This window comes from Eptesicus fuscus, chromosome 11, assembly GCF_027574615.1.
Source record: "Eptesicus fuscus isolate TK198812 chromosome 11, DD_ASM_mEF_20220401, whole genome shotgun sequence".
Lineage (NCBI taxonomy): Eukaryota > Metazoa > Chordata > Mammalia > Chiroptera > Vespertilionidae > Eptesicus > Eptesicus fuscus.
In genome coordinates this window covers 32,150,525-32,173,131 of record NC_072483.1, presented here as the reverse complement: position 1 = coordinate 32,173,131, position 22,607 = coordinate 32,150,525, and the positions used below count along the sequence as shown (strand labels likewise).

Below are 22,607 nucleotides of genomic sequence, written 5' to 3'. Positions count from 1 at the left end.
TCGGCAGGGGGTGGGGTCAGCGAGTGGGCGGTGCCAGACCAGCCAAGGTGGGTGCCAGCGGGCAGAGGGAGGGGACAGCAATCAGGAAGCAATCGGGGGAGAGTAGGGGCCAGCTGCTCATAGGCCGGCGCTGTCCCCCTATCGCTCCCCACCCCCTGGTTGCCACCCGCAGAGAGAGGCTACCAGCGGCAGGGCCGGAGCTGCCCCTTGGTGGTCAGTGCGCTCCCACAGGATGTCCGTCAGTCGGACATCCCCAAGGGCTCCTAGACTACAAGAGGGTACAGGCCGAGCACGAATTTTTGTGCACCAGGCCTCTAGTATATTAATATTAATCTACTATTAGGTACAGTTCTAAACAGTTCTAAATGTCCTAAAAGATAAAAAAAAAAGTTCATCAGTTGCCCTTGCTGGTTTGGCTTGGTGGATAGAGCGTTGGCCTGCAGACTGGAGGGTCCCGGGTTTGATTCCGGTCAGGGGCACATGCCCAGGTTGCTGGCTCGATCCCCAGTGTGGGGCACGCAGGAGGCAGTCAATCTATGGTTCTCTCTCACCATTGATGTTTCTCTCTCTCTCCCTCTTCCTCTCTGAAATCAATAAAAATACATATATTTTTAAAAATTTAGTCAGTGATATGTTTATTCCATAACAATCACAATTGTTTCCTATCATCTATTGTGACCTTTGATAAATTACATAATCACTCCAAAATAGTAAAAATACTTAGTACCTCAGGTCTATTGTGACCATAAATAAGATAGGTGGTAATGTACTAATGTACTAAGAGTGCCACAAATGGTATTTGATAGTTTTTGAACATAAATAATCAAAATTTTAAAACATTACTTACCTGGATTTAACGCAAAATTATCTATTAAACTCTTCCAAGCAATAAAAGCTATTTTTTTAATTATGGGTGCTCCACTACGAAATCCCAGTTCCTCCAGCTGTAATAGAGAATTAATGAAACTCCCACTTCGATGTAAGGTCTAAAAAAGAAAAATCATTAAAAAGTTATTGACTTGCTGAAACAATACATAAGGCACTAGTATGATTCACTAATCTAATTCATTCTGTTTCAGTTATATAAAAGTCTTAGGAATTAACATTTTTAAAGTACCAAATTCTGTATGCACATTCAAATTTCAAGATCACAAAATACAAAACTTCATGAAGCAGATAATATATAACATAAAACATTTCTAAAACATTACAGAAAATTAGGAAGATGAGATAAAAACCAATTTTACTAACATAATACCAAAAAGTGAGTACATGAAAAAATATATATATAATCTATATTCAAGAATAAATAAGAAATGTTAAACCCTGAAAAATAATAAAACACCTTTTCAAATACAGTAAATAAAACAGGTATGAAAAATGGTTAAGGGAAAAATGGATAAAGGACAAATAAAACATGCACCCTAAAAAAATACATAAAAAGGTAAAATATCTATATATATAAAGGCCTAAGCAACCATCTGACCGTTAGCTATGATGCACACTGACCACCAGGGGACAGACACTAAACACAGGAGCTGCTGAGCAACAGCAACTTTGTAAAGTGCTCTCTCACATTCTGGGACCCCTCAGGGAATGTCAGACTGCCAGTTTTGACCCGATCCCCACAGGCCAGGCTGAGGGACTCCACCTGACCAAAGGGACCCCACTCACTCCACAGATGCCCTTTGAACCCCGGTGCCACCCCAGGTGCGGCCGGCAGGGAGGGACCGAGGGAGGTTGGCTCCAAGGCGTGTCTGGCCCATCTCACCCAGTCCCACCCCACCTTCTAATTAATTTCCTTTCAATCTGCACGAGTCCATGCACTGGGCCTCTAGTTAATTCATAAGTGGCTATAAACCACATATAACCTTAACAGAATATAATAGCAGAAAAAAAAACTGGCTTAGAAAAATCACAAGCAATTCACAAAAAAGCTCCTAGAACTAATGAAATTAATTCAACAAGGTCTCAGAGTACAAGATCAACACCTGAAAATCAGTTCTATTTCTACAAGTCAGCAATAATCTGAAGAGGAAGCTAGGAAAGCAATTACATTTACAATAGCACTTAAAAGATTAAATACTCATCAGGAATAAATCTAATCAAGAAAGCCAGAGTTATACACTAAAAGCTACAAAACATTGCAGAAATTTAGAGACTTAAATAAGTAGAAAACCATCCCACATGCATAGGTAGAAACATTTGCTATCATTAAAAAATCAATACTACCCAAAGCAATCTACAGATTCAACTCAATCTCTATCAATATGGAATTGCAAAGAGCCTTAAATAGCCAATTCTAAAAAATAAAGCTCAAGGACTCACACTTCCAAGACTTCTAAACTTATTACAAAACTATAGTAATTAAAACTTATGATAGTGACATAAGAATACACATAGAATAAAATAGAAAACCCCAAATAAGTCCTTCCATATACTGTCAATTGTTGTTTTATAATGTGTCTAGATACTTTATAATAAGGGTAGTCCAACAAATGGTGCTGGGAAAAATAAAATATCCACATGCAAAATTAAAGCTGGACCCTTGCCTTACATACAAAAATAAATTCTAAATGGATCAAAGATCGAAATTTATAACCTAAAACTAAAAGTATAAAGATCCAAGAAGAAAACAGAGAAAAAAATCAATGCACTGGATTTGGCAACAACTTCATGGATGACACCAAAAGCACAATCACAAAAAAAGAAAAAAGTTATCTATTTACCTAATTTATATGCACTTTTTAACAAATTTAAGTTTATGCATCAAAGAATGCTATCAAGAAAGCAAAGCCCTAGCTGGTTTGGCTCAGTGAATACAGCGTCAGCCTTCGGACCAAAGGGTCCCAGGTTCAATTCCAGTCAAGGGCAATGATATGCTAATAACTATGTATGATGCCAGGGGGTACTTGAAATAATGAAGGGGGTGGTATCACTTTGTAAAGTATATGGTTGTCTAAACACTATGATGTATACCTGAAACTAACACAAAATAATATTGAATGTAAATTATAATAAAAAAGTAAAAAATTTAAAACAGTAAGTACTACTTTCAGAGCAAAACCTAGGAAATAAATTAAAAAGTTAAACGTTTTACTGTCCTATGAGTTGTATGGAATTGGCTCCTGGATCTCAGATCCAAAAAACTTAGGGCTCCTTTACCAAGCAGTTGGGCAGCCATCACTATGCCAAAAAACAAATATACTGAGTTACCGCCATCAATACCATGGATAGTACTGGGATTACCATGAGAAAAAGAGAAAGAAGGAAAATTGAGGTGCTCATAAATGCTCAAAGAAGTCAGACACGACTGGTCAGAAGGCCAAGCTCTACTACAAATAGGGCCATGTTAAGAAAAAAGAGGCCGGGTGGATTCCAAAGTGGAGGCAGAGTAAGTGGAAGCTACACTGACACTCTCCCAGGACCAAAGTGTAAGCATGTGGGGAAGCGCAGGACTTGGTTCGAAAGTCTGTAAGAAGGATTCTCCGAAATGTGTGTCAGGGTAATCTACTCAGGGTCTGCTGGTCAGCCCCAGCAACTGATGCCAGGTCTCTAGGGGGACCTTGCCAAAGGCGGCAGCCCCTACCCTGACTTTTCCAAACAAGTTTGAACCCCTGGGTGTTTTACTAGAATCTGTTTAGTCTTCAAGCCCGACCTTGTAGAACCATGTGCTTTCTCAAGGATCCTTACCCTGCTGATTGTATCTAAAGGTTAATTTTAGTTCAAGCTGTTTACACTAAAAAGCTAAGGAGGCAGGCAATCAAGGCTGTTTTGGTGCCTAAAGCCAAACAAGCCCCTTAGCCTTCTCTTTCACAGAAATGTGTGTCAGGGTAATCTACTCAGGGTCTGCTGGTCAGCCCCAGCAGCTGATGCCAGGTGAGGAGCCAGGAATGCAACAAAACGCAGTAGAACCCTCGAAAACTAAGATGAAAAGTAACTGTGCAGTAAGTCATTGGAGCCCGTTTGGGATTTCCAAGTTCTAGGGAATTTTTTCTCAGCTAAGGTTTCATAATGGGACAACTGTTATCCACAGACCTGCAGCAAAATATCAGAGTGCTAAAACAGTTATTAAAAGCAGGTGGTGCCTGTTAGAGAAGAACAGCTAAAAAAGCTTATTACAAACTGTTATGATTTATAATCCTTGGTTCCCTGATGCTGGAACGATAAACCTTAATCTCTGGGAACAAGTGGGAAGGAATTTAAAGAGAAATCAGGCCCAGGGAAAACAAACGCCCTTATCATCATTAACTGTGTGGGCTCTTGTTTGAGCTGTATTATGCCCACTTCATAATGAAGATCAAAAGCCTACAGATAGGAGGATTTACCAATGCCCCCTCCTCCTGAAGTAGAGCCTGTAGAGCCTATAATACCTAAAACCCCACCACTGGAGGAAGTATTTCCCAATCCTCCGCCTCGGGTGTGGGAGAGTTCATCAACTAGATCCACAGTATGGGATCCTGTGTCAGGCAAGCCATGTTAGGAGAGCTTTTGGCCTGCCCAGTTATGCAAGATCAGCAAGGTAATAAGAGTTTATGAGCCGCTCTCCTTTAATACCTTTGAAGAAATAAGGAAAAATATTAGATAAAATGGGACTAACAGTCCATTTACAAAAGGACTCCTTAATGTCTTATCTGAAAATTATCACATGACCCTTGGGACTGGCAGATTTTAACCAAAACAACTCTGGACACCAGTCAATATTTATTATGGAGAGCAGAACACAATGAGATCTGTGATCAGGATGTTTGTAGATGTTCACTGTTCACCCCACCAGGGAGCCCTGCTTCCCCACGTAAATAAATAAAATACAGAAAAACCACCCTGAATAATCAACTGAAGACCAGCTGGAGAGAACACTGATAACCAATGATGGGAAGTGGAGACTGCATAGAGACTGATAGGAAGGTGCAGAGGCACAAAAGGGCTAGCCAGGCTCCCAAAGACAGCAGCTGAAGTTCTGGAGACATATCTCAGCTGTAAGGGTTCCCACTGAGTAGTCTGGGGTCAAAACCCAAGCTGGGACCCCCAGCCCAAAGCACCAGAAGTGAAAAAGATGCCCACATAACATCTGGCTGTGAAAAGCACCAAGGTTGCTATCTGTCAGTGAGAGATGTCTAGAAATGCAGGCACCCTCTTAAATGGCCAATGCACAAAATTTTGTGTGCAGCCACTACCCTGGGCTCTGGCAGAGGGAAGGCAGAGTGGACTGGAGCTGTGTGAGAATCCAGGGTTGGGGGCTCTGGGTTGGAGTTTGGAGGGCAGCCACCCCAGTTTCCTGTGCTGAGTCAATCTCTCATGCTGTGGAGGACATCTTTCTCCACCAGACCTTTGCTTTCCAGGCGCTTTTTGCCTAAGGCTAATCAAGATTGTCAATTGGACTACAGGCGAGGCAGCTCTCTGGAGGCTTGAATCTTTGCCTGACCTCCTTCTGGGCCTGGAGCTAGGAAAAGCAGACCCTAGTGCACACCTTGGTCCTTTCCAAAGGCACTCAGCCCCAGCAGAGGAAGCCAAGCTATGAATTGTGCATAGCTAAAAACAGGGTATGCAGGGCCAGTCACAAACAGCTCTGACATTGTCCTGCACTAGAGTATGGGAGTCGTAGCAGATCTACCTAATACATACACTCAAACCCAAACAGGCAGCCAAAATGGGGAGACAAAAAAAAGTTCTGGAGACATATCTCAGCTGTAAGGGTTCCCACTGAGTAGTCTGGGGTCAAAACCCAAATAGAAGAACAAAAGAATTCTCCATATGAGTTAAGCAAAATGGAGATAAGACATTTATCAGATATAGAGTTCAGAATAATGATGGCAAAGATGCTCAACAGCATGAGTAAAGATAGAGTAACTATGGAAAAAAAAGACCAGTCAGAAATAAAGACTGACATAGCACTAATAAAGAACACATTGGAAGGAATGCACAGCAGTTTAGGGGAAGCTGAGAATCAGATCAGTGAATTAGAAGACAGGATAGGGGGAAAAATCAACCAGAGAACCAAAAAGAAAAAAATTAAATTAAATTAAAGAACAGGAGGAGCCCTAACCAGTTTGGCTCAGTGGATAGAGCTTCGGCCTGCGGACTGAAGGGTCCCAGGTACATCCGGAGTAGGGGGTGTGCAGGAGACAGCTGATCAATGTTTCTCTCTCATCAATGTTCCTAACTCTCTATCCCTCTCCCTTCCTCTCTGTAAAAAATCAATAAAATATATTAAAAAATAAAAACAAAAACAGGAGGAAAGCTTAAGGGAGCTGTGTGACAACATGAAACATAACAATACTTGCATAACAGCAGTACCAAAAGAGGAAGGAAGCGAGCAAGGGACAGAGAACGTGTTTGACAAAATAATGGCAGAAAACTACTGTAACCTGGTAAAGGAAAGTCATACAAGTTCAGGAGGCACCAAGAGTCCCAAGCTAGAAGAACCCAAACAAGCCCACGCCCAGACACATCATAATTAAAATGCCAAAAATTAAAGATAAAAATAATCTTTTAATATGTTTTTATTGATTTTTTAGAGAGGAAAGGAAAGGGGGAGAGAAATAGAAACATCGATCGGCTGCCTCCTGCCTCCACTTCTGGGGACTAAGCTCCACAACCTAGTAATGTGTCCTGACCAGAAATCGTACCATCAACTTCTTGGTGCATGGGATGACACTCAACCAATCAACTGAGCAACACTGGCCAGGCCAAAGAGAAAATCTTAAAGGTTGTGAGAGAAAAGCAATTTGTTACTTACAAAGGAGCTCCCATAAGGCCGACACCTGATTTCTCATCAGAAAACTCTACAAGCCAGAAGGGAATGGCATGAAGTACTCAAGGTAAGAAAAAGCAAGGATCTGAAACCAAGATTACTATATCCAGCAAGACTATCATTCAAAATAGACGGTGAAATAAAGAGCTTCCCAGGCAAAAAAAGGCTAGAAGAGTTTATCACCACCAAACTAGCACTGCAAGAAATGCTAAAGGGACTGCTGGGATGAGAAGGAGAAATAGAGAGAGCACTGTCCCATGAACCAAGAGGTCACCAGTTAAGATTCCCAGTCAGGACACATGCCCGAGTTTCAGACTCAATCCCCAGTAGAGTGTGGGCAAGAGACAGACAATAGACATTTCTCTCTTATTGATGATTCTATCTCTCTCTAAAATACCAATAAAATGAAAAAACCAAAAACAGAAATTGCAGCTGATTCCTCTTCTGGGCTTGAAAACTTAAAAAAGAAAAAAAAAAAAGAAAAGAAAACGAATATTAAGATGCATAAAATGAGAAACACCAAACAAAAGAATGATGACGACTCCACAGGAAACAGTAACTGCCATTCTGCTGGTTACAAATCCCAAGGTTATCTTGAATATTTTCAAATAAAAACAGAGAAAGAGGGAAGACACTCTGCCCAAGGTTCATACTCACAGAAAAACAGAAACATTAAGTTATTTGAACAGGAAATAGAAAGGAAAATGCATGAAAGAAGTTGAATATTTAATTCTGCTGTTCAAAATGGCTTTATCTAAAAACCACCTAAATACTGTAGGAAAAAGTCCTTAAGTTATTGGATTTATGTTTCAATAAGGACCATGTAATTCATAACTGAAAGACAACTTTTGTTTGTCAATACATAGAGTACTGAAAATCCCTCATCCCCACTATATACAACTTAAGGTATTAAAACCAATACTATCATTGAGGTAAATACGGGCAAGTTGGGCCTGTGACACAAAGAAGCAAGATTATTTGGGGCAAATATGCCTAGATTACTAACTATCCTGAAAAGGATGGATGGCTGCATTAAGGCAGTCTTACTGGCTTGACAGCTGTTTCACACAAGAAATTCCTTATAATTATTGAAGACTACAAACCAGCCAGGAAAACCAATATTACTATGTGTCTGAATACTACCCAATAGTCTTACATGTCCACAATCAACAAAAGGACTATTTATCATATTGTAAAAAACATTAAAATGGACCAGTTTTACAAAAAACAAAAAATTTCTGGAATTGCTATATCAAAAAGCGGGAAAATAACAAGTTCTGACAAGGATGTAGAGAAATTTGAACCCTCGAGCATTACTGGTAGGAATGTACAACAGTGCAGCCACTGTAGAGTTTGGAGGTTACTCTTAAAGTTAAACACAGAACTACCACATGAATTCCACTTTTATCCAAAATAACTGAAAGCAGAGAATCCAACAGTTATCTGTACACCAACATTCACAATCACCCAAAGGTGTAAGAAAACAAACCAATATTCATCAACAAATGAATAAACAAAATGAGGTATATACACACAAAGTATTATTCACCTTTAAGAAGTAATGGAATTTTAATATGTGGTACAATATGGCTTGACCTTAAAAAAATTATTCTGTAAAATAATACACAGGAGGGCAAACAGCGTATACTGCACTTATATTGAGTGCAAATCCATAGAGACACAACGTAGAAGGTACCAGGGGCTGGAAGGAAAGGATCAGATGGAACAATTGCTTAACATTTAGAGTCTGTTGGGGATACCAAACAAGTTTTAGGTAAAAATAGTGGTGATTTTTTCACACAACCTCTGAATGTATTTAATGCCACTAAACTGTACACTCAGGATGATTACAGTATTACATTTATTTACCACAATAAAGAAAAACACACCCCTCGTCTCTAGAATACCTGGCTTACATAAAGAACATGTCAATTCTCATTACTCACCATAGTTACGTTTTATTAACCCTTTATGTGGACTTACCTTTCCAAGAAGTTTGACAAACAAAGGCCATAATTTTAAAACATATGTCTCATTTTTACTCATAAATAGCTTCTGGAGTTCTGAAAGTAATTTCTGCAAACAAAAGCAAAGATATTTACCAAAAGGACTCTTAGAAAGGAAAAAATATGCAGTATCAAATTGACTGATTACCTTAGCCAAATAACTTTAACTAATATTTTATAAGGAAAACTTTCTTACATATAGCAAAGCTGAGTTTTACAATAAACTAGAGGCCCAGTGCACAAAATTCATGCACAGGGGGCGGGGGAGGGGGTCCCCTCAGCCCAGCCTACATCCTCACCAATCCAGGACCCCTCAGGGGATGTCTGACTGCGGTTTAGGATCGGGGCCTAAACCGGCAGTCGGACATCCCCTCACAATCCAGGACCGCTGGCTCCTAACTGCTCACCTGCCTGCCAGCCTGGTTGCCCCCAACTGCCCCTCCCCGCCAGCCTGGCTGCCCCCAACTGCCCCTCCCCACCGGCCTGGTTGCCCCTTACTGCCCACCCTGCCTGCCCCCAACTGCCCCCCCCCCGCTGGCCTGGTCGCCCCCAACTGCCCCTCCCCCCCGCCGGCCTAGTCGCCCCCAACTGCCCCTCCCCCCCGCCGGCCTAGTCGCCCCTCACTGCCCCTCCCCCCCGCCGGCCTAGTCGCCCCTCACTGCCCCTCCCCCCGCTGGCCTGGTTGCCCCCAACTGCCCCCTACCCCCCACTGGCCTGGTCGCCCCACACAGCCTGCTGTTCAGTCGTCCCTCACTAACGCCCCTGCCGGCCTGGTCGCCCCACACAGCCTGCTGTTCAGTCGTCCATCTAGTTGTTTCGGTTGTGATGTCCCCTGGCTTTTTATATATTACGATGTCCAAATATAAATCATCATTAACATTTTACTAATGCTTTTATTAACACAATCTGGCCATTCTGCATTCATTAATCCAGCTTAATTTTTTTCTATTATTCTTTTCCCTAAAAAACTTCAGCATGCATACCATTAATTAAATTTCAAATTAATGTTTTTTAACTTCTCACTCTGATAACTTTAAAAATACATTAATAGCTTCATGGACAAGACTGAGAAAACTAGTTCAAATTTATGAAGAATTTTACATATGCTCTTAAAAATTAATAAACTTATAATAAAAACCTTGCAAAAACAAGGGAGATACTTCATTAGACTCTAAATATTACTATGAAGTAACTTTAAAATGAACAGACAAAACCCCAAGATTTAGAATCTGGAAGCTTCCCTCACTGTCTGGATTACTGCAGTATGCCCTAACTAGTTTCCCTGCTCCTACTCAATTCCCTTTAGAGTCTATTCTCAATATAGGCAGAGCAATCCCTTTAAAACCCAAGTCAGTACCCCACCTAGACTCAAAACCTTCAAATATGATTTTCAGTAGAACCAAGTCTTACAATGACCCCCAATGTGATTTGGCTCTCTGTTTCTCTGAAATCATCTCCTACTCCTCACGAATGGAATTCATGAATTCCACTATTATACTGCTCAGTGTTCACTGAACACAACCATCAGAGGAGGGCCTTTTGCTCTCATGGTTCCTCTGAAGAGCTATCCCATATCATCTTCAAATCACTGTTCAAATACCCATTCTTTTTTCTTCCCTGATCACTTCACCCTTCCTCTCCAATGACACTCTTCCGATCTAATTCCTGCTGTTCTTCATAATGTTCTTCACTAAATCTACTATATACTTTATTATCTCTACCACTAGAAAATAAGCTCCACAATTCCTTTTATTCACTGATATACTCCGTGTCTAAAACAATACCCAGCATATAATAGGTGTTCAATAAATATTTGTCACAAGAACAAAGGTTGAAAAATTTAAAGCCTGGGGCAAATAAAAACTTTAGGAAATTACACAGTTGATGCATTTATGTAAATTCAATTTATATTCACTGGGATTATGAACCTCCCAAATAGCACTGAATTAGTTAATACCCTTTTCCAAAATTGCAATCCCTTTCAATCAATATTCACTAGGGATTGTATAAAATGCCTGGATCATAGCAATGCTGAATAAACAACTTCCTTCCTTACTGTAGTGCAGGAGCAGTATGCCTACACTAACTTAAGCAATTCATTGTTTTAATTCAAAGAGGAATTTTCTAGATCACAGTACAATTATACCAATATGAGCCCTAAGCATGGTGAAGAACCTTACAATGCAGTATTCAAAAAATCCTTATAAAAAGTAATACTTACGGTAGTCATAAGCTGCTCTGTGATAGATGCTATTTCTTGTTGTTTCTGAAGCAACAATGGCATTCCCATCTCTAGAGCAGTCGCTCCCCGCAAATGTACCTTTTGGGCCGAATGAACAACTAAAGGTATAACCAGTTTTGCCCACCTAACTGACTCTTCTCCCATTTGAATTGGGGCTTGTTCAATTAGCCTATAAGAGAGAAATCAATGAATAGATTACCCTTTTACGTCTAAACTACCCTTTACGTCTAAACTACCAGGAAAATAAGCAGCACACACAGAAATATTCATGGTATGGAACATTTGTTTTAGAATATGTACATATATTCACACACAAAATAATTTAATTTTTCTGGCTAATTTTTCTACTTCTGTATTATTCTTATACATTTTTAAAATAAAAAGGTATTTTATCTTTAAAGTTTTTTAAAATACTAATTATCTATACTAATAAAAGAGTAATATGCAAATTGATCATGACGCCCTCAGAGTAACAACCGAAGAGCAGGCTGTGTGGGACGACCAGGCCAGCAGGGGGGCAGTTGGGGGAGACCAGGCTGGCAGGGGGGTGCGGGCAGTTAGGGGCAATCAGGCAGGCAGGCAGGTGAGCAGTTAGGAGCAGCGGTCCTGGATTGTGAGAGGGATGTCCGATCCCAGGGATCGGGCCGAAACCGGCAGTCGGACATCCCTCGAGGGGTCCCAGAGTGGAGAGGGTCTAGGCTGGGCTCAGGTGACGCCCCCCACCCCATGCACAAATTTCATGCACTGAGCCTCTAGTCTATACTAATAAAAGGGTAATATGCAAATTGGTCACGACGCCCTCAGACGCCCTCAAAGTTAACTACCGAACAGCAGGCTGCGTGAGGCAACCAGGCCGGCAGGGGGGGCAGTGGGGGGCAACCAGGCTGGCAGAGGGGGGGCAGTGAGGGCCAGCAGGGGGGCAGTTTGGGGAGACCAGGCCAGCAGGGGAGGAGGGGGAGTTGGGGGCAACCAGGCCAGTGGGGGGGGGGGTAGTTAGGGGCAATCAGGCTGGCAGGCAGGTGCGCAAATAGGAGCCAGCGGTCCTGGATTGTGTGAGGGATCCTGGATTGGAGGGGAGGGGGTCCAGGCTGGGCTGAGGGCCCCCCCCACTCTGTGCATGAATTTCGTGCACCAGGCCTCTAGTTTTTATATAATTAAATTCAGTGTTCTTATGGGACAGCCAGAGAACTGTGATATAATGTGAGCATCAATGAGGACATCAGAACATTTAATTATCCTAACTACCCACTATAACTCACTTAGGAGTCTACTTTTTTTTTTCTTTTAAATATATTTCTTTATTGACTTCAGAGAGGAAGGGAGAAGGAGAGAGAGATAGAAACATCAATGATGATAGAGTCATTGATCGGCTGCCTCCTGCACGCCCCCCACTGGGGATCAAGCCCACAACCTGGGCATGTGCCCTTGGCCGGAATCGAACCTGAGACCCCTCAGTCCGCAGGCCGACGCTCCATCCAATGAGCCAAGCCGGCTAGGGCGGAGTCTACTTTTTTTTTTAAACTCTCGTAAAAGCTTTAACAGAAATAATTTTTTTTAAATATATTTTTATTAATTCCAGAAAGGAAGGAAGAGGGAGAGGGAAATAGAAGCATCAATGATGAGAGAATTACTTCTCGGCTGCCTCCTGCACACCACCCACTGGGGATTGAGCCTGCAACCTGCACATGTGCCCTGACTGGGAATTGAACATTAACTTCCTGGTTCATAGGTCGACACTCAACCATTAAGCCACGCCCGCTAGGCCAGAAACACATTTTTCAATGTGTTTACATTTACTATAAATTCATCATCTCTTTCTTTTTAAAAAAAAATATTTTTTTATTGATTTCAGAGAGGAAGAGAGAGGGAGAGATAGAAACATCAATGATGAGAGAGAAGCACTGATCAGCTGCAGCAACCCAGGCATGTGCCCTTAACCGGAATCCAACCCAGGACTCTTCAGTCCACAGGCTGATGCTCTATCCAATGACACAAACCAGCTAAAGCAAGAAATAATTTTTAAACCCAGAATTGTGTTAGCAGCAGTCTAACCAAGACTTTAAGACTAGCTCAGTAAAATTAAACAAAGAAACCTACTAACTTAAGCACATATATTTCCTCCTTCTTCCTGTTACTTTTTTGAGACTTTTAGTTTAGAAGACATTTCCCTCTTTTAATGTCTAACTCTAATTCAAGTCCCAAAAGTCCTCTCCTTGAAGTAAATTCTGAACTTCCTGAAACTATTCTTCCAATTTGCAGAGCATCCAAATTCATACCTTATGATGACATTTAATGCTTCATAATCAACAACAGCAGAATGCATCTCTCCTCTATTAAATACTGTTTCTAATGAATCAATTATACTGGGTACCTAAAAGATACAACAAAATAAATACAAATCAATTAAACCTGAATTTTTTTAAAATGGCATGTATTTAAGAAGACACATATAAAAACTATACTCACTACTTTGCCAATAACTTCAGTGGGGAATGTCTGCTTGGATATCACCCAAAGTGCCCTCGTACGTACATTTTTGTCTGAACTCTTAACATTATCATTCAATTTTGAAAGCAGTTCTTGAATATTTTTCTCTGAAAAACAAACAGCTTTAATTATGTGGAATAGTTTACATCCTTTAAAACACCAAATATAAAAAGAGAAAAAAATTTAAATGCATATCCAAAGGGAAGTACCAAAGAACTAATGCTGATATCAAACTACTTTCCAAAAACACAAAAATAGGTAAGATGGTATATTTAGAGAAAATAGTAGCCTCTAAATCAGATATTTTGTGCATTTAATTTTATAGATATCATTAGTAGGTTTGAACATATAAGATAATTTTTGGCAAGATGTTATGAACCCTACATCTGTCTCAAAATGAACAACTACTTTAGATTGCTACCATGTCTATACAGGGTGGGGCAAAAGTAGATTTACAGTTGTGAGCATGTTAAAGATTCTTCTTGTATTATTTATTATTTTCCATACAAACTGTAAACCTACTTTTCCCTCATTCTGTACATTAAAAAGAGCAGAAACTTCTCTCTCAGAAAACAGATGTTAACAACTTTGACATCTTTATTTCCTAATTCCTGATTTCCCTTCTCTAAAGATCATTTCCTAGATTTCCTTTACCATGTCAAACTGCTAACTTAGAGTAACAATTAGATTAGTTGAAAACGTAGAAAACATCAATTAAGTCTTGTTTTCATTACCATTTTTAGTTACAAATCATCCCACTTACCACTATGTAAAAATATTCTAATTCAGCATATTCCTTACTATACATACGTGCTTATACAAAATAAGTGACCATCTAAATTATTAACTTCTAAAGCAGATAAGAGTTTCCAAAGGAGAAAGTTCAAGCTTTCATAACATTTATAAATAAGCTTATTTTCTTTTAGAGCAAATTTTATAATTATCAAAGAGCTATGTCTAAGAAAAAATAAAGCTTTCCAATAATAATCTAAACGACTGAATTATGTTATCAGCCCTGTTCAGTGTGGCTCAGTTGGTTGAGTACTGTCCCATGCACCGAAAGGTTGCTGGTTTGAATCACAGTCAGGACATATACCCAGATTTTGGGTTCGATCCCAGATTTTGGGTTCGATTCCCGGTTGGGGTGCATACAGGAGGCAACTAATTAATGTTTCTCACATCAATGTTTTTATCTCTCTCCAAAAAAAAAAAAATACTAAAATAAAAATGTATTTTTAAAAATACATTATGAATCTAACAGAAGTAACAGTACTTTTCACAACATCAAAGTATATACTTATAAACTCTTAAAACATTAAGGCATAATAAATTTAACTACCTGATAATCCTGAGGTAATTTTGGGATTATATAAACAAAACCCCAAGGCCTGTAGAGCAGCACAACTGAGCTCTGAGTTTTGACTGGAAATGTGAGCCTATAGGAAAAATAAAATAAAATCACACACTTGTTACAAATGAGTACAATTGTGAACCAATCTTTAGAGAGCAAAGTTTGATTAATAAGCAAAATTACATTTTAATCAAACCAATCAATAAATCTTTTGAAGTAAATGAAATAAGACCAGGAGTCCATTTATCTAGCTGGGCAATGAGGGAAACTATATAAAGATCAACTAAATAAAGAACATTTTTCTTGGCCCTGGCCTGGTAGGTAGTTCAGTTGGTTAGAGTGTTGCCCCAATATACCAAGGTTGCAGGTTCAATCCCTATCAGGGCACATACAAGAAGCAACCAATGAATAAAATCAATGTTTCTCTCTCTCTCCCTCTCCCCCCTCCTATATCTAAAATCAATAAATAAAAGATAACAAAAAAGAACATTTTTCTTAAAAGATAAACAACATTTCCACATATCTGAAAGCAAAGGAAAAGTCAACCAAATGGAACAATAGGAGCAAAGCCCTTCTATAATGGGTAAGCAACAGACTCAAACATAAAAGGTCTCGGGGTGATTCCCACTTGGGGCACATGCCTAGGTTGCCAGCTCAATCAGGGCATGAGCCTGCAACCTGGGCATGTACCCTGACTGGAAATCGAACCATGACCTCCTATTTCATAGGTCAACACTCAACCACTGAGCCACACCAGCCGGTTTCATCAATGTTTCTATCTACCTCTCTCTCCTCCTTCCTCTCTAAAAAATCAATAAAGACATATTTAAAGAAAAAAATAAAAGACTTCGAGCTACTACTGTATCTCCTGGATAATAGCTAGCATGTGTCTGTAAATAAACTTTTATTAAATACATAATGCCTGAAAGAGTTTCTTAAAAATGGTGTCTTACCTTCAAGAATGTTATGGGTTCATAGAAACAATACTAGCAGAATTCTAAACAATAACACATTTCACCAAGTATGATTCCTATTCTAAAAGAATTCAAATATATCCTTTTAGTGCTTAGTAATTCACACATAAAGCTTCTGTTTATTGTCCTATCAGTATTGTACTCACCCAGACATTTCTAAATATAGTTAAGTTCTAGAGAAGTCAAAAGTTATAAGTGGATTTTTTTACTACAAGAGGAAAAAAGGGTTGGTACCTCTAACCCAAGCTGTTCAACAGTCAACTGTAATTATTCATCAGGTATTTTAGTTACAAACCGTATCTAAAACAGTGCATCTTGATTTGAAATGCAAGCAATTGAGCTCCTGACCTTACACGGTGTCAAGTACTAAAAATATGAAAATGCATGTTTTTATCACATCAAATAGTCTTGTGCAACTTAGTAGCAGGCATGTTCTGAGAAATGCGTCATTAGGCAATTTTGTCATTGTGCGAACATCATAGAGCACACTCATACAAACCTAGAAGGTATAGTCTACTACATGACTAGGTTATCCTACCTAATAATAGATAAATATGCAAATTGACCATACCTTCGCTATGCCAGCGATTGGCCAGGAGGCGTGGGGGGGCGGGACTTGGGGTGGCCGGAGTGGCCAAATGGGCCAGCGTCTGCACCATGGCTGTGCTGCGGCACAGAAGGGGCCTCTGGGGCAGCAAGCTCACGTCCCACCACGGACCATCAAAAGCGGGGGATCTGGGTGCCTGTCCGCTCAGGCACCAGGCCTTTCAGAAGCCTTCGCCGCGCCAGAGGCTTCTGCAAGGCCTGGTGCACCAGCGGACAGGCACCCAGCTCCCCCGTGATGGAAAGCGAAAGCGTGTAGGGGACCCTACACGTGCATGATTCAATCATGCACTGGGCCTCTAGTCCTCTAATAAAAGAGTAATGTGCAAACTGACCGCCACCCCAAGACACAAGATGGCTGCCCCCCAGGCTTGCAGGGGAGGGCAGTTGGGGGGACCAGGCCTGCAGAGGAGGGCAGTTGAAGAGGACCAGGCCTGCAGGGGAGTGCAGTTGGGGGGACCAGGCCTGCAGGGGAGGGCAGTTGGGGGGGACCCAGGCTTGCAGGGGAGGGCAGTTGGGGGGACCAGGCCTGCAGGGGAGGGCAGTTGGAGGGACCAGGCCTGCAGGGGAGGACCAGGCCTGCAGGGGAGGGCAGTTGGGGGAGACCCAGGCCTGCAGGGGAGGGCAGCAGGGGGGACCAGGCCTGCAGGGGAGGGCAGTTGGGGGGGACCCAGGCTTGCAAAGGAGGGCAGTTTGGGGGACCAGGCCTGCAGAGGAGGGCTGTTGGGGGCGACCAGGTCTGCAGGGGAGGGCAGTTAGGGGTAATTGGGCCAGCAGCGGAGCAGTTAGGCGTCTATCAGGCTGGCAGGGGAGTGGTCAGGAGGTTATCAGGCTGGTAGGCAGAAGCAGTTAGGGGCAATCAGGCAGGCAGGCAAGTGAGCAGTTGGGAGTCAGCAGTCCACCGGGATCGGGCCTAAACAGGCAGTCGGACATCCCTTAAGGGGTCCCAGATTGGAGAGGGTGCAGGGTGGGCTGAGGGATAGCCCCCTCCACCCCACCCCCTGCACGAATTCCGTGCACCGGGCCTCTAGTATGATATAACCTGCTGCTCCTAGGCTACAAACCTTTATGAAACATGAGATTAAATCAAGCACAAGAAAAAATGATACAATCAGGAGATGTGGGAATTGTGAGATGAGGCTGCTGCCAGGCTAACATACTGCTTTACAGCACTTTATAAGCAGAAAGAGTGCACATTAAAATAATGATTAATAAGTATAATATAGTAAATACATAAGCCAATAAGTCACTTATCATTATCAAATATTGTATGCACTGTACATAATTGTATGTGATATACTTTTATAGAACTGGCAGCATAGTAGTTTGTTTACACCAACATCACAAGAGTAACATTTTTAAAAGTATATATTTTATTGATTTTTTACAGAGAGGAAGGGAGTGGGATAGAGTTAGAAACATCAATGAGAGAAACATGGATCAGCTGCCTCCTGCACACCCGCTACTGGGGATGTGCCCGAAACCAAGGTACATGCTCTTGACCAGAATTGAACCTGGAACCTTTCAGTCCGCAGGCCGTCGCTCTATCCACAGAGCCAAAAACGGTTAGGGCGAGAGTAACTAGGGCTTTTTTTTTTTTTTTTTTTTATTGTTTAAAGTTTTACATATGACTCCTTTTTCCCCAACTGACCCCCTCCCCCATCCCTTTCCAGCTGGGCAAGCCCCCACCGCTCCAGTGTCTGTGTCCAATGGTTATGCTAATATATGCATGCATGTAAGTCCTTTGATTGCTCTCTAACCCCCCTCCCCTACCATTGGTCTCTACATCGATCTATTGATGCAAGAGTAACTTTTTTTAAAAAAAATTGATTTTAGAGAGAAACATCAGTGATGGGCTGCCTCCTGCACCGGGGATCCAGCCCACAATCCGGGCATGTGCACCCTTGACCGGAATCCAACCTGGGACCCTTCAGTCGAAGGCTGACACTCTATCCACTGAGCCAAACCAGCTAGGGCAAGAGTAACTCTTGAGCTATAGCATTATGCTGGCTAAAATGTCATTAGGAATTTTTCAGCTTCATTACAATCTTATGGGACCACCATTGTATATTGGGTTGGTTCAAGTTGTTGACTAAAACCTCATTATGCAGAGCATGATTATACTACTGGAATGTGGAACATGAGCAAAAAAAAATGGGATAATAAATAATACCACTGATATTGTATAACAATACTATTAATATCTTGAACTAATAACTACACAATAAAGTAAGCTCCAGATTCCTGATCGCTGGAACAGGATACTTAAGAGATAGACAGAACCTCAAATGCCTCAACATTTAGCTAGAAATCATGCTCAAAAGTACAATGAATATCTTGATAGAATACTTATATTTTAAAAGCACAAAAACAAGATAAAAATAAAAACTCAAAGCGACTTTAAAGACTGCATTCAACCTCTTAATTCTAAAAATAAGAAAATCAAAGTGAAGTTTTAAGGAAGGTCAAAGCTACAGGGTACTCAAGTGAGGACAAGAATATAGGTCTTCAGTTTGAGGTTAAGCTATACTACCTTCCTATAAACACATGATACAGATAACCTTCGTAACGGTTTTTAACCAGGCAAGAGTAGCAAAACTAAGGGTGTGTGAAGATAAATAAATACACCAAAAACAAAATTATAAAGTCATTACTTAGGAGTACATTCCTACAAAAGGAGATAAAACAGATTAAATAATCTCCGATCACCGCTTTTAAATTAAGAGCAAAGGTTTTGGATTCAAATGGCCTTGGACAAATTAAACCAATCTGTTCTGCAAAATGGGGACTAAAGAGTAACTTTACAGGGACACTGAGATTAAGTGAGAGAAAACTATAAGGGAACTCAGAGTACCATAATATACTTTAATTTTATTTAAATTCAAAGTTTTTATGAGTAAACTGGTAAAACTTTTCCCCCACAAATAAAAAATTACTAATAAACAGACACATACCTTTAAGACTTCACATAACCGAGGAAGTTTTTTCTCAATTTCTACAATGACTTCTTTTCCATCTTCTCCAGTAATACGACTTAAAAGCAAAAATAAAAAAGTTGATGCAAACAGACACGAAAGTGTAATCACTCCCTAAAGTTTACGTTAGAATCCTGGCAAATTAACTTGATCTAGTGCTAAGGTACTCAAGTATAGAATGCAATATACATCTGAAGCAAAAATAATAATAATAATAATAATAATAACCTTCAGAATTACTTTTGCATCCACTGTACAAGTTCCAACAGTTTCTCTTTGGGAAGAGGGAACAGAGAAACCTACCCCTAGTCGCAAATTTACAATCTTTATCATTTTATTACAGTTGCTATCCTCTCCTTGCAATGTCCAACTGCAGAAAACTCAATGGTTTGCGGGGGGGGGGGGGGGGGGGGATATTACAAAGCATTTGCAATTAAAATAAAACTCGATTAAAAAAAAATTCTGCTGCCGAGACCGGTTTGGCTCAGTGGATAGAGCGTCGGCCTGAGGACTGAAGGGTCCCAGGTTCGATTCCGGTCAAGGGCATGTACCTTGGTTGCGGGCACATCCCCAGTAGGGGGCGTGCAAGAGGCAGCTGATCGATGTTTCTAACTCTCTATCCCTCTCTCTTCCTCTCTGTAAAAAATCAATAATATATATAATAATACACACATATATATATAAAATAAATAAATAAATAAAAAATTCTGGGTTGCCACACTGTCCCAGTACATACGCGACTTACATTAAAAACACCACTCCTCCAGCCAGCATGCCCACTTCCAACCAAACTTTTAAGAACTCTCCGATTGCAAGGCGCAGGAGCGGACTTCCTCATTCCGGACACACACCTGAGCGTGCACCTTGGGCGATGCGGCGGCGGCAGCTCATCCCGCACCCACCCCCGCCCTCCGCCCTCGGCCGCGACCCCGGCCGGCGTCCTCCCCGCAGCTGACTTCTACAACACACACACACACACTCGTCTAGCGTACCCCCCCCCCCCCCCACCCCAGCTACGCTCCCCCCAAGAACCGCCGGCACGCCCCACCCCGCCCCGCAGCGGGCCTCACCTTGTCAGAGAAAGGTAAGCGTCGGTCTGCTCTCCGCAGGAGGCGGCAGGGTCTTCCAAGGTCTCCAGGAGCGGCGCGAGGGGGCTCTGGCCCGGGGCCGTCATGTCGGCCACCCTGAGGCACCGGCCGGAAGAGGAGAACAAGCCAGTGACCGACGGAAACGACCCCGCGCCGACCCGGCGTGATCCCGGGCCCCAGCCCCGCGCGCCCGCCCGCCCGCCCAGGGCCTCCCAGGCCCACCGACCACGTCCGCGCCCCCGGCCCCGGGCGCACGAACCCTCGACCCGAACCTCCTCCTCCTCCTCCTGCGGCGCCTCGCAACTCGCATCCAGGCCCGCGGGGCGCCGGCCCTCTCCCGCCACCACTTTCCCGGGCAGCTTTCAACAGGGGGAGGAGACCGGCGTGGGGCGGGAGAAGCCGGGAGTAGAGGCGTCTCACCGCGAGGGGGCGGAGGGGGCGCCCGACCGAGGGTTTCCTGCGGCTTGGCCCGGCGACCCCGACACGTACCCCCACGTACGAAGGTCAGAACTGCGTCCGCTCCGCCGCTCCCCGCACCACACGGACGCGGCCAAGCCTCCCCTTGCCCGGCGTGGGCTGTTTACTCACGCGTGCAGCCCGCTCCTTCCTCGGCCAAGATGGCGGCGGGGGCGGGCCGGGAGCGCGCGGGAGTAGGCAGGCCGGGCAGGCGAGCGTCGAGCGGGTCCGACAGGCGGCGGCGCGCCGAGGTCATCGAGCGCCGCCCTGCCCCGCCTGCTGCCCTGCCCTGCGGGGCAGGTCACACCCGGGGGCTGGAGGTGTTCTGGCCTAAATTGAACCAGGGTGGGACTTAAAATGGTAATGAAGCTCCCAGTTCACCAGACCAAATAGAACGAGCCTCCAGGTGGTTTCCGAACTCCCGAGGGCAATGCCTGTTGAAGTATTAGTATGGAATCATTTAGCCAGAGGAGATAATTGCGCTGCAGTGTTTTAAGACGGAGAGCTGGGGGCTAGGTTTGTCTAGATGCCAACCCTAGTTCAGTGTGACTTGAGCACGTTCATAACCCTGTGTCTCAATTTCCTCCTCCGTAAAACAGGGGTGATAATGGTACCTCCTTCGGGTAAAGGTGAAGTAAGAAAAGGTTGCCCTAGCTGGTTTTGCTCAGTGGATAGAGCATTGGCCTGCAAACCCAAGGGTCCTGAGTTGGATTCACATCAAGGTGAAGGTCACGAGCTCGGGTTGTGGGCTCCATCCCCAGTAGGGGGCATGCAGGAGGCAGCGGATCAATGATTCCCTCTCATCATTGATGTTTCTGTCTCTCTCTCCCCTCTCCCTTCCTCTCGGACATCAATAAAAATATGTTTAAAAAGAAAAGGTGTGAGGCCCAAGGTTCTCAAGTTTTAACTGTACATAACAATGGCCTGAAGATATTCCTGATTAAACTGCTGATTTCTGGGTCCCGCCCTTCCCTTAGATATTGTGATTCTGTAGATTTAGGTATCTCCCAAGGATCTGCATTCTTTCAGTCCCCACGTGTTCAAGGGTGGGGTCTTGGCTGTAAATCCTTAATGAAAATCAATTCCTAACTATTAAGGTGTTGCTCCCCTCATATATATAGAGAGAGAGAGGAAAGGAAAAGGAGAGATAGAAACATCAATGATGAGAGAATCATCCATCAGCTGCCTCCTGCACACCTGCACGCCCCCCCACCCCCCACCCCACCCCCACCCCCGACTGGGATGGAGTCTGCCACCCGGGCATGTGCCCTTGGCTGGAATCAAACCTGGGACCCTTCAGTCTGCAGGCCGACGCTCTATCCACTGAGCCAAACCAGCTAGGGCTGTTGCTCCCCTCTTCATAGGCCTCTCTGTCTGAACACTCTCCACAGCACACAGGATTAATATTCACTTTAACTTTTCTTTTATTGATTTGATTTTAGAGAGTGAGAGAGAAAACATAGATTTGTTGTTCCATTTATGCATTCATTGGTTGATTCTTGTATGTGCCCTGCTGGGGATCAAACCCATAACCTTGGCATACGGGACCCATGCTCTAACCAACTAAGAAGCTACCCAGCCAGGGCTGTATTCACTTTAAATCAGGCACCTTATGGCCCAGCAGCAACAGGTCCTTGCACTCTGGCCTCATAGTTCCAGGCATCAGGCTTG

The 22,607-nt window shown here is 42.8% G+C and overlaps 1 protein-coding gene across 1 annotated transcript in view; it reads right to left on the bottom strand.

Moving 5' to 3' along the window:
• Positions 1–20,674, bottom strand: part of RIF1 (replication timing regulatory factor 1) — a 65,727-nt gene extending 45,053 nt beyond the window's left edge. The window contains exons 1-8 of the mRNA XM_028141239.2: positions 20,463–20,674; positions 19,372–19,450; positions 14,829–14,925; positions 13,469–13,596; positions 13,279–13,373; positions 10,982–11,171; positions 8,738–8,830; positions 848–986 (exon numbers count right to left, since the gene is read on the bottom strand). Of these exons, the coding sequence (XP_027997040.2) occupies positions 848–986; positions 8,738–8,830; positions 10,982–11,171; positions 13,279–13,373; positions 13,469–13,596; positions 14,829–14,925; positions 19,372–19,450; positions 20,463–20,566 (925 nt within the window). The 5' untranslated portion in view covers positions 20,567–20,674. The remainder of the gene's footprint in view (positions 1–847; positions 987–8,737; positions 8,831–10,981; positions 11,172–13,278; positions 13,374–13,468; positions 13,597–14,828; positions 14,926–19,371; positions 19,451–20,462) is intronic.
• Between the last annotated feature and the right edge of the window lie 1,933 nt (positions 20,675–22,607).